The sequence below is a fragment of the Lithobates pipiens genome, unplaced genomic scaffold (genome assembly GCF_037356315.1).
Source record: "Lithobates pipiens isolate NorthernLeopardFrog02 unplaced genomic scaffold, aLitPip1_a1.2 Scaffold_22, whole genome shotgun sequence".
NCBI lineage: Eukaryota > Metazoa > Chordata > Amphibia > Anura > Ranidae > Lithobates > Lithobates pipiens.
Genome location: NW_027507784.1, coordinates 171,101,371 through 171,114,320, shown reverse-complemented (window position 1 = coordinate 171,114,320; position 12,950 = coordinate 171,101,371). Strand labels below are relative to the sequence as shown.

Sequence of the window (12,950 nt, the reverse complement as noted above, 5' to 3'; positions counted from 1 at the left end):
CTTCCCATGCTGGACGGTTTATGACTGTTATATCTCCTAACCTGCCTTACGATAGTGTTCCATTTGGAGGGCTCAAGTTTGATCCATCTGCAGACCCATTTTGTGATTAAGCGCTCCCTACCGGGACATCTGGTAAGGGGCTATTATTACTTGTCTGGTGGAGGTGCACTTGGTTTTTCTTCACGCTGATTGAAAAGCTTTACGATTGAATAGATCCCTTCCACACAGGGTGTCTCTCCAGTTGGACTGTTTATGGACTTTATGTTATCACATATAGTTTTAGAACCGTTTGAGTTTACTTTATATGCCTTTTTTTCTTTGAATTGCACATGTTTTTTCCTTTTTGGTTCATAGCCTATGAGGGAACATATATATTCACTGTATACAATTATAAGTAATGTTTTATGGTTTATTTAGTCATAAGTTTGGTGTGTTAGAGTTATAGATCACAAGATACACCTGTTTAAGGTAGATTGGTTTAAATCCTAATAGAAATATTGGGGATTGCGCAGTTCTCTTCTTTTTTCTTTGTCTCTATATGTATATTACACTTTGGGTATATATTAGAACTGCTGCATCACACATTTTCGTTAAGTACACACTGTAGCGCAGATTTCCTCTCCTTTTTTTCTTTTAAAATGATAACCCTTCCGAAACTCTTGTACCTATATAGAGCTCTACCAATACAGATCCCCAAATCTTTTTCCAAGCTATTAAAAGATTACTGAGCGCATCTATATGGCAAGGTAAGAAACCTTGTTGTTCTTTTTAACCTATCCAGCGGTTGCTATTGTGATAGCCAGGGCTGGCCCAAGACTGGCTGGCCCATGACTGGCCCAAGACAAGGCTGCCTGGGTCCAGGAATGAAATGCTGCCTGCCCATCAAAAAAAAATTACGCCTACCAAAAGGCCCCCACAGCCATTATTTTATATTATGACAGTTAAAACTAAAATTTAATTTATAAGGAAGTCAGATTTACATGCAACAGTGGTGGTGGGGTTTAGTCTGAGGCAGGGGAGGTGAGGGGGTTCACACAGAGGCGTTCCTGGTGGTGGTGGGGGGGGGTTCAGTCTGAGGCAGCAGTGGTGTTGGGCGGGAGTTCAGACAAAGGTAGATGTGGTGGTGGGTGGGAGGGGGATTCAGTCAGATTCAGTCAGAGGTACACAGGTAGGGGTGGTGGGGGGGTTTTGACACAGGCAGGGGTGGTGGGGGGAAGTTTAGACACAGGCAGGGGTGGTGGGGGGTTTAGACACAGGCAGGGGTGGTGGAATGGTTTAGACACAGGCAGGAGGGTTAGGCACAGCCAGGGGTGGTTAGACACAGACATGGGTGGTAATGGGGGGATTAGGCACAGTCAGGGGTGGTGGGGGGTTAGACACGGGCTGGGGTGGGGGGGAGTGGGTGGTGGGGCGGGTTTAGACACAGGCAGGAGTGGTGAGGGGTTTAGACTCAGGCAGGGGTGGCGGGGGGGTTAGACACGGGCTGGGGTGGCTGGGGGATTTAGACACAGGCAGGGGTGGTAGGGGATTTAGACACAGGCAGGGGTGGTAGGGGGTTTAGACACAGGCAAGGGTGGTGGGGGGAGTTAGACACAGGCATGGGTGGCAGAGGGATTTAGACACATAGACACAGGCAGGCGTGGTGGGGGTGGTATGCTATTTAGACACAGGCAGGGGTAGCGGGGACGGGGGTTTAGACACAGGCAGGGGTAGTGGGGGTTTATTACACAGGCAGGGGTGGTGGGGGGTTTAGACACAGTTGGGGGTTTAGATACAGGCGGGGGGTTTAGATACAGGCAGGGGTAGCGGGGGGTTTAGACACAGGCGGAGGGTTAGACACAGGCAGGGGTGGAGGAGGGTTAGACACAGGCAGGGGTGGCAGGGGGGTTTAAACACAGGCAGGGGGGTTTAGACACAGGCTGGGGTGGCAGGGGGGATTAGACACAGGCAGGGGTGGCAGGGGGGTTAGACACAGGCAGGGGTGGCAGGGGGTTATACACAGGCAGGGATGGTGGGGGGTTTAGACATAGGCAGGGGTGGCGGAGGGGGCTTAGACACAGGCAGGGGTGGTGGGGAGGTTAAACACAGGCAGGGGTGGTGGGGGCGCAGGGGTTTAGACAAAGGCAGGAGTAGTGGGTGGGTTTAGACACAGGCAGGGGTGACGGGGGTTTTGGACACAGGCAGGGGTGGCGGGGGTTTAGATACAGGCAGGGGTGGCTGTGGGGTTTTAGACACAGGCAGGGGTGGCGGAGGGGTTTTAGACACAGGCAGGGGTGGCAGAGGGGTTTTAGACACAGGCAGGGGTGGCAGAGGGGTTTTAGACACAGGCAGGGGTGGCGGAGGGGTTTTAGACACAGGGGGGATGGCAGAGGGGTTTTAGACACAGGCAGGGGTGGTGGAGGGGTTTTAGACACGTGGGGGATGGCAGAGGGGTTTTAGACACAGGCAGGGGTGGTGGAGATGAGATTAATGATGCTGACACTTGCTATCAGTGTCAGACTGTCAGCTGTGCCTCCAGCAATCCCTCTTTCAACATGGGTCTCCGTTTTTTTTTTTTGTGAAAAAAAAACATGGGTCTCCGTGCACAGCAGGAAGCTCCCCCAGGCATCAGCTGACTTTCTCATCCCAACATGTCAGCAGCAATGGGGGAGAGCCATGGAGAGGATGGGCGGAGGTCCGCTGCAGGAATGACAGCGAGTACTTTGCCATTACCTCTAACAGCAGCGGCGGCGGCGACCAGGCCATCCTCACAGTAGGAGAAGGGGGGGGGCGAAGCAGGAGTTCCGCCACTGTCTTTTTGGGCGTCCAATGTGCAGCCCCTCAGGGGGTTGAGTGAAGGAAAGGTAAGCATATACCGAGGAGGGGTGGTCAATTAAAACAACTCAGGTTTTTTGCCCTGAACAAGCATAGGCGATTGGGGCCTATTTGGTGTTAGTTTATATGATAATATTAAATGCATTAGCCCATTAACCACGTGAGTCAAGAGCTGCATTGTACACATTCTTTGCACTTTGAATGGTTTTACAAATTGACTCACAATTTATTTTCTGTAATAGGTTGAAGAAGCCTTTTTTCAAAGAATAAGCCTTTCTGCCACTGGATTTTTCAGGTAAAGTACTATGCTAATGTATATTTTAAGATAACGTTCAACAAGTAACTTTATAATTACATAAAAAAATTTAAAAAGCCAAGTGTACCCAAAAACGTATTTCAAATTTAGATGAAAACCTGCAAACCTAAGATTGCCCAGATATCTGTGCACTCTGGGATCAACTGCAGTTGCTCCAGAGCTTAGTAAATGAGGTAAAGCTTCACTTTGCAAGAAATACCCAATCACATGCAAGGAAAGCAAAAAAAGCTGCATTTTTGCCTACACATGGTTGGATAATGGAAGTCAGCAGAGCTTCTGCTCATTTACTAAGCTCTGAAGTAACTGCTCCTGCAGTAGAGGATGGGGAAGGTTTGGGGTGCAGAGGTTAGCAGGGGTTTTAGGCTGCAAAGGTGCACTGACATGGCGGATAAATATTTAGGTCCAGCCTATTCATTTCAATGGGCTGCTCTATGCACTAGAAATGTGGAAAATCCCTAACGTTTTTTTCAAAATCATACGGTGCCACAGCACATGTCAGCAGATATGTGAGGGGACTATTAACAATTAATGGCACTGCTGTGTATCTGCTAAAGGGCAGCACATTTCTGTGGTGTCAGGAAAGCGATTTTGCTTGCGTTCCTGACACACACAAATGTGAAAGCAGCCTAAATGTCTCAGTTACACTGGTAGTCACTGTAAATCTTCTCATTACATTGGGGCTTGGTATAGAATCCTTTCATTCACATTAGTGGCCAGTGTGAAGGCCCCACTTACATTGGTGGTCACTGTAAATGCTTCTATTACATTAGTGGTCAGTGTAAACCCCTAATTTATTGGGGACCAGTGTTAAAACGCCTCTTTATATTGGTAGTCTGTAAAAAAAAATAAGCTTTGCCATTGATCATACCCTCCACCCAGCATTGCCACTGATCCCAGGAGTTCTGGGACCCCTAGGATTTTTCTGTCTATTGATGGGTCTGCTCACCTCCCAAGTCCATGGTGTGCAGGCAGTGAGGAGATGATGTGCAGTAACCTATAGCAACCGATCAGTGAGCAGTATTGATGTACAGTAATCTCTAGTAGGGATGACCTTTATGTTCAGGTCGAAGAACTAACATTATGGGGCGTTCACGGCAAATTCGAGCACCGTGCAATGCCCCATAATGCACTGTGAGATCGCTATATACATATATATATATATATATATATATATATATATATATATATATATATATATACACTGCATCCAGTGTAGCCTATATCTGACTGCAGGCCATTCCTTTAATTTTCGTACCTGGGGGGTGTGTAAAGTATGCCTGTAAAGGGGCGCATGTTTCCCATGCTTAGAACTGTCCTTGCACAAAGTGTAATTTCTGCAGGAAAAAAAGTCATTTAAAATCACTTGGGGCTATAATGAATTGTCGGCTCCCGTAATACAGAGAACACTTGTTAAAAGTCATTGATAAAAAAAAAAAAAAAAGCGTGAAGTTCCCCCACATTCTATTACGGTTCAGGGGGGGGGCGCTCTCTCATCCCCCCTCTTTTCCTGCGGCCTGCCAGGTTGCGTTCTCAGATAAAGGGTCTGGTATGGATTTTTAGGGGGAACCCCACGTAATTTGTTTTTTTTTATTTGATGCGGGGTTCCCCTTAATATCCATACCAGACCTGAAGGGCCTGGTAATTGAATTTGGGGGAACCCCACACTTTTTTTTTTTTATCAATGACTTTCAATGAGTGTACTCTGTATTACGGGAGCCGACAATTCATTATAGCCACGAGTGATTTTAAATGACTTTTTTTCCTGCAGAAATGACACTTTGTGCAGGGACAGTTCTAAGCACGGGAAACCCCAGGTACGAAATTTAAAGGAATATTACACTTTTATTGTTTCACTTTAATCATTATTAAAATCACTGCTCCCGAACAAACTGCCATTTTTAAAACTTTTTTTTGCATTGATACATGTCCCCTGGGGCAGGACCCAGGTCCCCAAATACTTTTTAGGACAGTAACTTGCATATTAACCTTTAAAATTAGCACTTTAGATTTTGAACATTCGAGTCCCATAGACTTTAATAGGGTTCTAAAGTTCACACGAAGTTTAGGTCTGTTCGCAGGTTCTGGTGCAAACCGAACTGGGGTGTTCGGCTCATCCTTAGTACACAGTACACAATACAGTGCACCCATAATTGTTATCACATTTCTGGTGGTGTACACAGTACCGTGCACCCATAGTGCAGTTGCTATTACATTTCTGGTGGTGTACACAGTACACAATACAGTGCACCCATAGTTGTCATTACACTTCTGGTGTTCAGCCACCCTATTGCATCACACCATAGAGCTAAGCAGGTGCAGGGCACTGCTGACTCACTGCATATTTTGAAAATTTCTTTGGTGTGGGCATTTTTTGACATGTGTGCAGATCACACCATTGCTGCTTGCAACATATGTCTGAAGTGTATTAAGCGTAGCGAAAACAGCAGCCACTTGGGCACCACATGCTTGGCCGTCAGACATAAAAGACCCACATCAAAGAACAAGGCGGACGTCTCCTTGCTCCTCATCAGCTGGGATCGCCAACCCCAGTATACCTCTAGTCCTCTCAGAAACCTGCACTGGGAGGAATGAAGGTATAGAAATAGGTGTCCCAAGTACTTGCGGCCAATCTGCTAGTGGTACACCAACATCTGATTTTAGCAGGCAAATTTCCCTACCCCAGTTGCTAAATTGTTGAAAGAAATTCGGTCCCAGCCATCCACATGCTCAGCGCCTGAATGTTAGCTTGGTCAATTTGCTAGCACTGCAACTGCTTCCTTTTCAGCTGGTAGACTTTGCCCCTTTTCGTGAATCTGTGGAATGTGTGGAAAACCAATTTGTGGAAAACCACGGACACTATTCTGTACTCCTACTTCTGGATCTTTCAGCTGCCTTTGACATGGTTGACCACCCCCTCCTGCTCAAAAAACTTTACTCCCTTGATCTCTATGACTGTGCTCTTCAGTGGCTCTCATCCTACCTATCCCAATGCACCCTCAGTGTCACTTACAATTCTACTTCCTCCACTCCTCTTCTCTTCTCTGTCGGGGTTCCCCAAGGTTCTATTCTTGGACCTATTTTACCTCTGCCCTGGGTCAGCTGATCGCCTCTCATGGCTTTCAATATCATTTCTAAGCCGACGACACAAAAATCTATCTCTCCACCCCTCAACTCACTTCATCAGTCTCCTCACGCATCACTAACTTGCTAACATACATATCTGTATGGATGTCACAACACTTCCTCAAACCTAACTTGTCCAAAACTGAGCTTATAATATTTCCTCCCCCATGTGCCTCTTCCCCTGACTTCTCTGTCAAAAGCAATGGCACAACCATCCACCCATCCCAACATGCCAAGGTTCTAGGTGTTATCCTGGACTCTGAACTCTCCTTTTCGGCCCTATATCCAATCACTTTCCAAAGCCGCCTCAACCTCTGCAACATCTCCAAGCTACGTCCCTTTTTAACCAAGGAAACCACCAAGCCCCTGATTCACTCCCTGGTTCTCTCTAGCCTTGACTACTGTAACTCCCTCCTCATTGGCTTACCTTTAAATAGACTATCCCCACTTCATTCCATCATGAATGCTGCTGCCAGACTCTTCCACCTTACAAACCATTCAGTGTCTGCTACCCCTCTCTGCCAATCTCTCCATTGGCTGCCACTTGCCTGATGGATTCAATTCAAAATACTAACATTAAGTTACAAAGCCATCCACAACTCTGCCCCCAGCTACATCACTAGCCTAGTCTCAAAATACCAACCTAACCACCCTCATCGTTCCTCCCAAGACCTCCTGCTCTCTAGCTCCCTCAACACCTCCTCCCATATCCGCCTCCAGGACTTCTCCGGAGCCTCGCCCATCCTCTGGAATTTGCTACCCCAATCTGTCAGACTGTCTCCAAATGTATCCCCTTTTAGGCGATCCTTGAAAACGTTCCTCTTCAGAGAAGCCTATCTTGCCTCCATCTAACAACTGCACTATTTTCTCCATTAGCTCATCCCCCGCAGCTATTACCTTTTTGTATAACTTGACCCTCCTTCCTAGATTGTAAGCTCTAACGAGCAGGGTCCTTTGATTCCCCCTGTATTGAATTGTATTGTAATTGTATTGTCTGCCCTAATGTTGTAAAGAGCTGCGTAAACTGTCGGTGCTATATAAATCCTGTACAATAATAATAATGTGCGGTACCTCAGTGGCAGGTTCCCAAATGCCATTTCTTTTCACGGAAGGCCATTCCGGCTCTCTACCAGCATGTGGAAGGCAATGTCTTGGCCTTGTTGGACAGGGCGGTCAGCAGTAAGGTGCATATTACCACTGACTCATGGTCCAGCAGGCATGAACAGGGACCTTACCTTTCTTTCACAGCGCACTGGGTAACTCTGCTGGCAGCTGGGAAGGATGCAGTACAGGGTTCAATATTGTTGGAGCTTGTTCTGCCACCACGCCTCCAAAATGCTAGTGGTGATTCTGCCACAGCTCTCTCCTCCACCCCCTCCTCTTCTTCTTCCTCTATGGCCTCTTCCTCTGCAGATTTCTCCTCTGAGTGCTTCATAGGGATTCAAGGGCATACGCAAGCACTCAGGGCCTGTTCCTGCTCCCACCATTATTAGCTGTGAGGGATTACAGTGTTGTGGCACCACCACCACCAAAGGTCCAATTTTTCTGCCCCTGTTTAACAGTGACATGTAATTACAATTCTTGATATAATATTTCACAGCAGGGCCTGTTCCTGCACCCACCAAGAGTAACTGTGAGGGCTTACAGTGTTGTGGCACCACCACCACCAAAGGCCCAATTTTTTTGCCGCTGTTTAACAGTGGCATGTAATTACAATTCTTGATATAATATTTCACAGCAGGGCCCATTCCTGCACCCACTAAGAGTAACTGTGAGGGCTTACAGTGTTCTGGTACCACCAACACCTAAGGCCCAATTTTTCTGCCCCTATAGTATATACAGGCGGTCCCCTATAAAAAAGGTGTCTCCACTGATGCTTTATCACTAATCCTTGTTTCCCTAATTACCCAAAATTTTCAAAATCCAATTGTCATTGTGAACTGGACATTTTATAGATAGGCAACTCCTATCCTCATATTGATTAGTGGTTCCAAATTATTAATAACTACTGCAGTAGGGAACAGACACCAAAGATATGCTCAGCATCTTTCCAAATAACTGTTCTGCCTTATTATGAAGCAATTGAAGGTTTTTATACACATGATTAAGTAGGTATCACATTAATATTACAATTGTACGTTTATGGTAACAATGGGCGTTACATAGGCAGGCTAATTCTAATCAGGACTCGAAAGAATGCAAACATATACTGAAAACATTATTAGTGTCATGTGAACAGTGAGGGCAGTGTGCAATACATAGAAAATAGAATACAATTTTATATACAGAACTTACAAATTTCCATTACACATCGGGACAGAAAGTGAGGTGAAATCTTCTGAACAGGGGCACAGACAGCAAAACAAATGTTACAGGGATGATAACCCTTCCCCATGTTATCCAAAAAGCTTAAAAATAGATTTTTTGGCTGGAGCTACACTTAAAAAATGTACCTATTCCAAATTATAAACAGATTCAACTTAAGAACAAACCTACAGTCCTTATCTTGTTCGTAACCCGGGGACCACCTTTATACTGCTGTTCAGAGTATATAGGGCCTGGGGGCCCCACGCCTTTTATTTTTTTTAATTTGGGTGCGGGATTCCCCTTAATATCCACACCAGACCCAAAGGGCCTACTGATGGGCTGGGGGGAGGGGGACCCATGCCGTTTTTCTCAATGATTTTCATCTATATTGCTGGGACCCGTCAATACATTACAGTCGCAAGCAGTTTTAAATGACTTTTATTCCTTTAGAAATGTAATTTTGCTGCAGGGACTGTTCTAAATATGTGAAAAATGCACCACTTTACAGACATACTATAGTCATCCCCCAGGCAGGATATTTAAAGGAATATTCCACTTTTATTGTTTCACTTTAAGCATTATTAAAATCACTGCTCCCGAAAAAACATCAGTTTTTAAAACTTTTTTTGCTTTGATACATGTCCCCTGGGGCAGGACCCGGGCCCTCAAACACTTATGACAATAACTTGCATATTAGCCTTTAAAATTAGCACTTTTGATTTTTCAAGTTCGGGTCCCATAGACTTTAACGGTGTTCTCACAAACTTTTTGTCAGTTCGCATGTACTGCCATAAACCGAACCGGGGGTGTTCGGCTCATCCCTAATCTCTAGCAACCAAACAACAGGCAGAAATCATGTGCTGTAACCTCTAGCAACCAGTCAGTAATTGGTAATGATATTCTGTAACCTCTGGTAACCAATCGCAATCGCTGCCAGATCTGATTCAGTAAACTGATTTTGAGTCTAGCTGCTATTTATTGTATATCTCAGAGCAGGTGGAGAGCGAAATTGCATGGGGGGGCCAAGAAAATGTTTGCCCAGGGTCCAATCAATATTAAAGACAGCACTTGTACCTCATTTTAAGAGCACTTGGACCAATCCCACTGATGCCTCTAATGGATCTACTCAGAACCTCATATTAATGATATTGAAAAGGCAGAAAGGAGAGATCTCCCATAGTGTAAAACCATTTATTACCAACAGTATGTATAAAAATCGCACTTACAACTGTATAAAAGACAAGCATGTATCTGTATTTGATCAGGAAATGTCACTGGTTAGTCAAAGTGTGTTTCACTGAGAGTGAAAGTGACGTACCGGAAGTCCCACCCTACATGTTTTGACATGAGTGTGCGATTTTTTTCAGGAAGTCTTGGACATTAATTCCATTCTTACATTATTTCCGTGAATTTGGCTAATTTTGTTCTAGGGGAGTGGACAACGGAGATATACTTACCTGACCTGCCAATCCTCCCCGCACAAGACTAGTCTGGCACCCCCATGCTTCGGCGGTCTTGAAAATGAACTGTTCCTGACATCAGCACACACCATAGACAGGAACAGTCCACTGCTGGACTGTGGGGGAGTTCAGTTTTTTGGAGGATCATCAGATCATGTGAGTATGAACTTTGTGCTCACCCCTAGAAAATAACGAGCAGTTGACCCATGCAGTGCGGAACCCCTAGTGGTCCCAGTTTACTTCACTGCAACCTGTCACCAGGCTGTGGCCCTCAAGATCACTGCACCAAGAGGATAGCAGGAACAAAATGGCTACAGTGTGGATGTTCTAAACTAGGCAAGGGTATTGACAGGCGGCAAATGAGAGAGTACTCAAGTCCAGGCAGGAGTTGAAGGCAGGCAGAAATCAAGAGCGTTACCAGGTCAATCCAGGTCGGTAAAGGTTAGGCAGTCTCACAGGGAAGTATTACAGCTCTTTGCACAAGTAGCTGGTGATCAAACACAGCACTAGCAGTTTCAAAGACTGAAGCTTAAATACTATTTTGTTCAGAGGACATGACCAGCATCCTTTCAAGGAACTCTGAAAGTACCATTGGAAGCCTTGGAAAGGATTCTGAGAACAGCAGCTCTGGAAGCCCTGGCAGTGATTCTGAAAGCACCAAAAAAGGTCCATTATGATGTAGGTCAGATATGCACAATTCCTTTCATGATCAGAGTCCCTAGGATCAATGTTCCTTTGTTTTCGGTCTCTAAAAACGTGTTGTTCACAGCAGAAGCCAACAAGGTAATTTATAAAGAATTTATAAAGAATTTATAAAAGCCCCAACATATACTGGTACTCCACAGGTTGTGCAATTGGGTAAATGGTCATATGTAGAACTATAAACTGTGATATGCCGATATATGTAATATACCAATATACAGGTATCAAGTCCTTCAGTATCAGGCACATTTAATGTAGATTCAAGCTACAATGTTTTTTTTTTCCTGAACACCCTTTGGAATAGCACAATGTTCATACTTTTTAATTTGCTGTTCATGGTTATGCAGGGGATATGAAACCTATATGGACTGGGAGAAAGGTGAAGGCCGACCATTTGAATATTCTGTTTTTGGGGCTGCCTGTTCTGAAGTAGAAGTAGACTGCCTATCAGGAGATTATAAGGTAAGTCATTAAAACTAATATTGTACTATTATTGAACAGTACAATTGGAGTCAGTTGAAAGAAGAGATTCTGATTCCCAGTAACAAGCCTGTGGTTTTCCTACTTAAAGCAAATTAATTAGACATACAGATACAGTGGATATAAAAATTCTACACTCCCCTGTTAAAATGTCAGCTTTCTGTGATGTAAAAAAATGAGACAAAGATAATTAATTTCAGATTTTTTCCCACCTATAATGTGACCTATAAACTGTACATCTCAGTTGAACAACAAACTGAAATCTTTTAGGTGGAGGGAAGTAAAAACAAAAAAAAAATAAAACAATATGGTTGCATAAGTGTGCACACCCTTACACTAATGCCGCGTACACACGAGCGGACTTTTCAACATCCAAAGTCCGAAGGACCGAGTCCGTCAGACTATCCGATCGTGTGTGGGCTGCAACGGACTTTTGATTCACCAAAGTCTGACGGACTTTAGAATATGGAACATGCTTCAAATTTTTCCGACGGAACTCCGTCGGACCCAGTTCCGATGTAGAAGTCCGCTCGTCTGTATGCTGTTCCGACAGACCTAAAACGACGCATGCTCTGAAGCAAGTACGAGACGGAAGTGCTCGGTCTTGTAAAACTCCAGTTCGTATTGGAAGTAGCACATTCGTCATGCTGCAAATTCTGTGCTCGTTTAAATGTAGCGCATCTTCTTTATAATGCTAGAAGAACGAAGTCTTTATTTATAATGCTAGAAGAACGAAGTCTTTATTTATAATGCTAGAAGAACGAAGTCTTTATTTATAATGCTAGAAGAACGAAGTCTTTATTTATAATGCTAGAAGAACAAAGTCTTTATTTATAATGCTAGAAGAACGAAGTTGCTTTGCTGCTCATATTCACTCACAGAGTTCTCACAAAACACATTTCTGTCTTATTTCTCCTCATCTGATGAATGATCTTGTTTTTATTTTAAAGCCCCATCTCATTAATATTTTTTTATTTTAATTTTTTTATTTTTTTTGAGTAATTTTTTTCCTCCATATTTTTTGTAGAATTCTTTACCATTTTTTTCTTGTGATCTCCATATTTAATTATTCTGTCAAGTTAAAAAAAAAAAAAAAAGTTGTTAACTTGACAGAATAATTAAATATGGAGATCACAAGAAAAAAAATGGTAAAGAATTCTAAAAAAAATATGGAGGAAAAAATTACTCAAAAAAAAAAAAAAAAAATGGTGTTGAGTAATTTTTTTCCTCCATATTTTTTGTAGAATTCTTTACCATTTTTTTCTTGTGATCTCCATATTTAATTATTCTGTCAAGTTAAAAAAAAAAAAAAAAAAAAAGTTGTTAACTTGACAGAATAATTAAATATGGAGATCACAAGAAAAAAAATGGTAAAGAATTCTAAAAAAAATATGGAGGAAAAAATTACTCAAAAAAAAAAAATGGTGTTGAGTAATTTTTTTCCTCCATATTTTTTGTAGAATTCTTTACCATTTTTTTCTTGTGATCTCCATATTTAATTATTCTGTCAAGTTAAAAAAAAAAAAGTTGTTAACTTGACAGAATAATTAAATATGGAGATCACAAGAAAAAAAATGGTAAAGAATTCTAAAAAAAATATGGAGGAAAAAATGACTCAATAAAAAAAAAAAAAAAAAAAATGGTGTTGAGTAATTTTTTTCCTCCATATTTTTTGTAGAATTCTTTACCATTTTTTTTCTTGTGATCTCCATATTTAATTATTCTGTCAAGTTAACACCAAAAACCTT

General features: G+C 43.2%; 1 protein-coding gene across 1 annotated transcript in view; it reads left to right on the top strand.

The window, feature by feature from the left end:
- Positions 1 to 12,950, top strand: part of LOC143924362 (aldehyde oxidase-like) — a 306,571-nt gene that overhangs the window by 256,779 nt on the left and 36,842 nt on the right. Inside the window, exons 30-31 of the mRNA XM_077448642.1 lie at positions 3,057 to 3,109; positions 11,070 to 11,184. Coding sequence (XP_077304768.1) covers positions 3,057 to 3,109; positions 11,070 to 11,184 — 168 coding nt within the window. The remainder of the gene's footprint in view (positions 1 to 3,056; positions 3,110 to 11,069; positions 11,185 to 12,950) is intronic.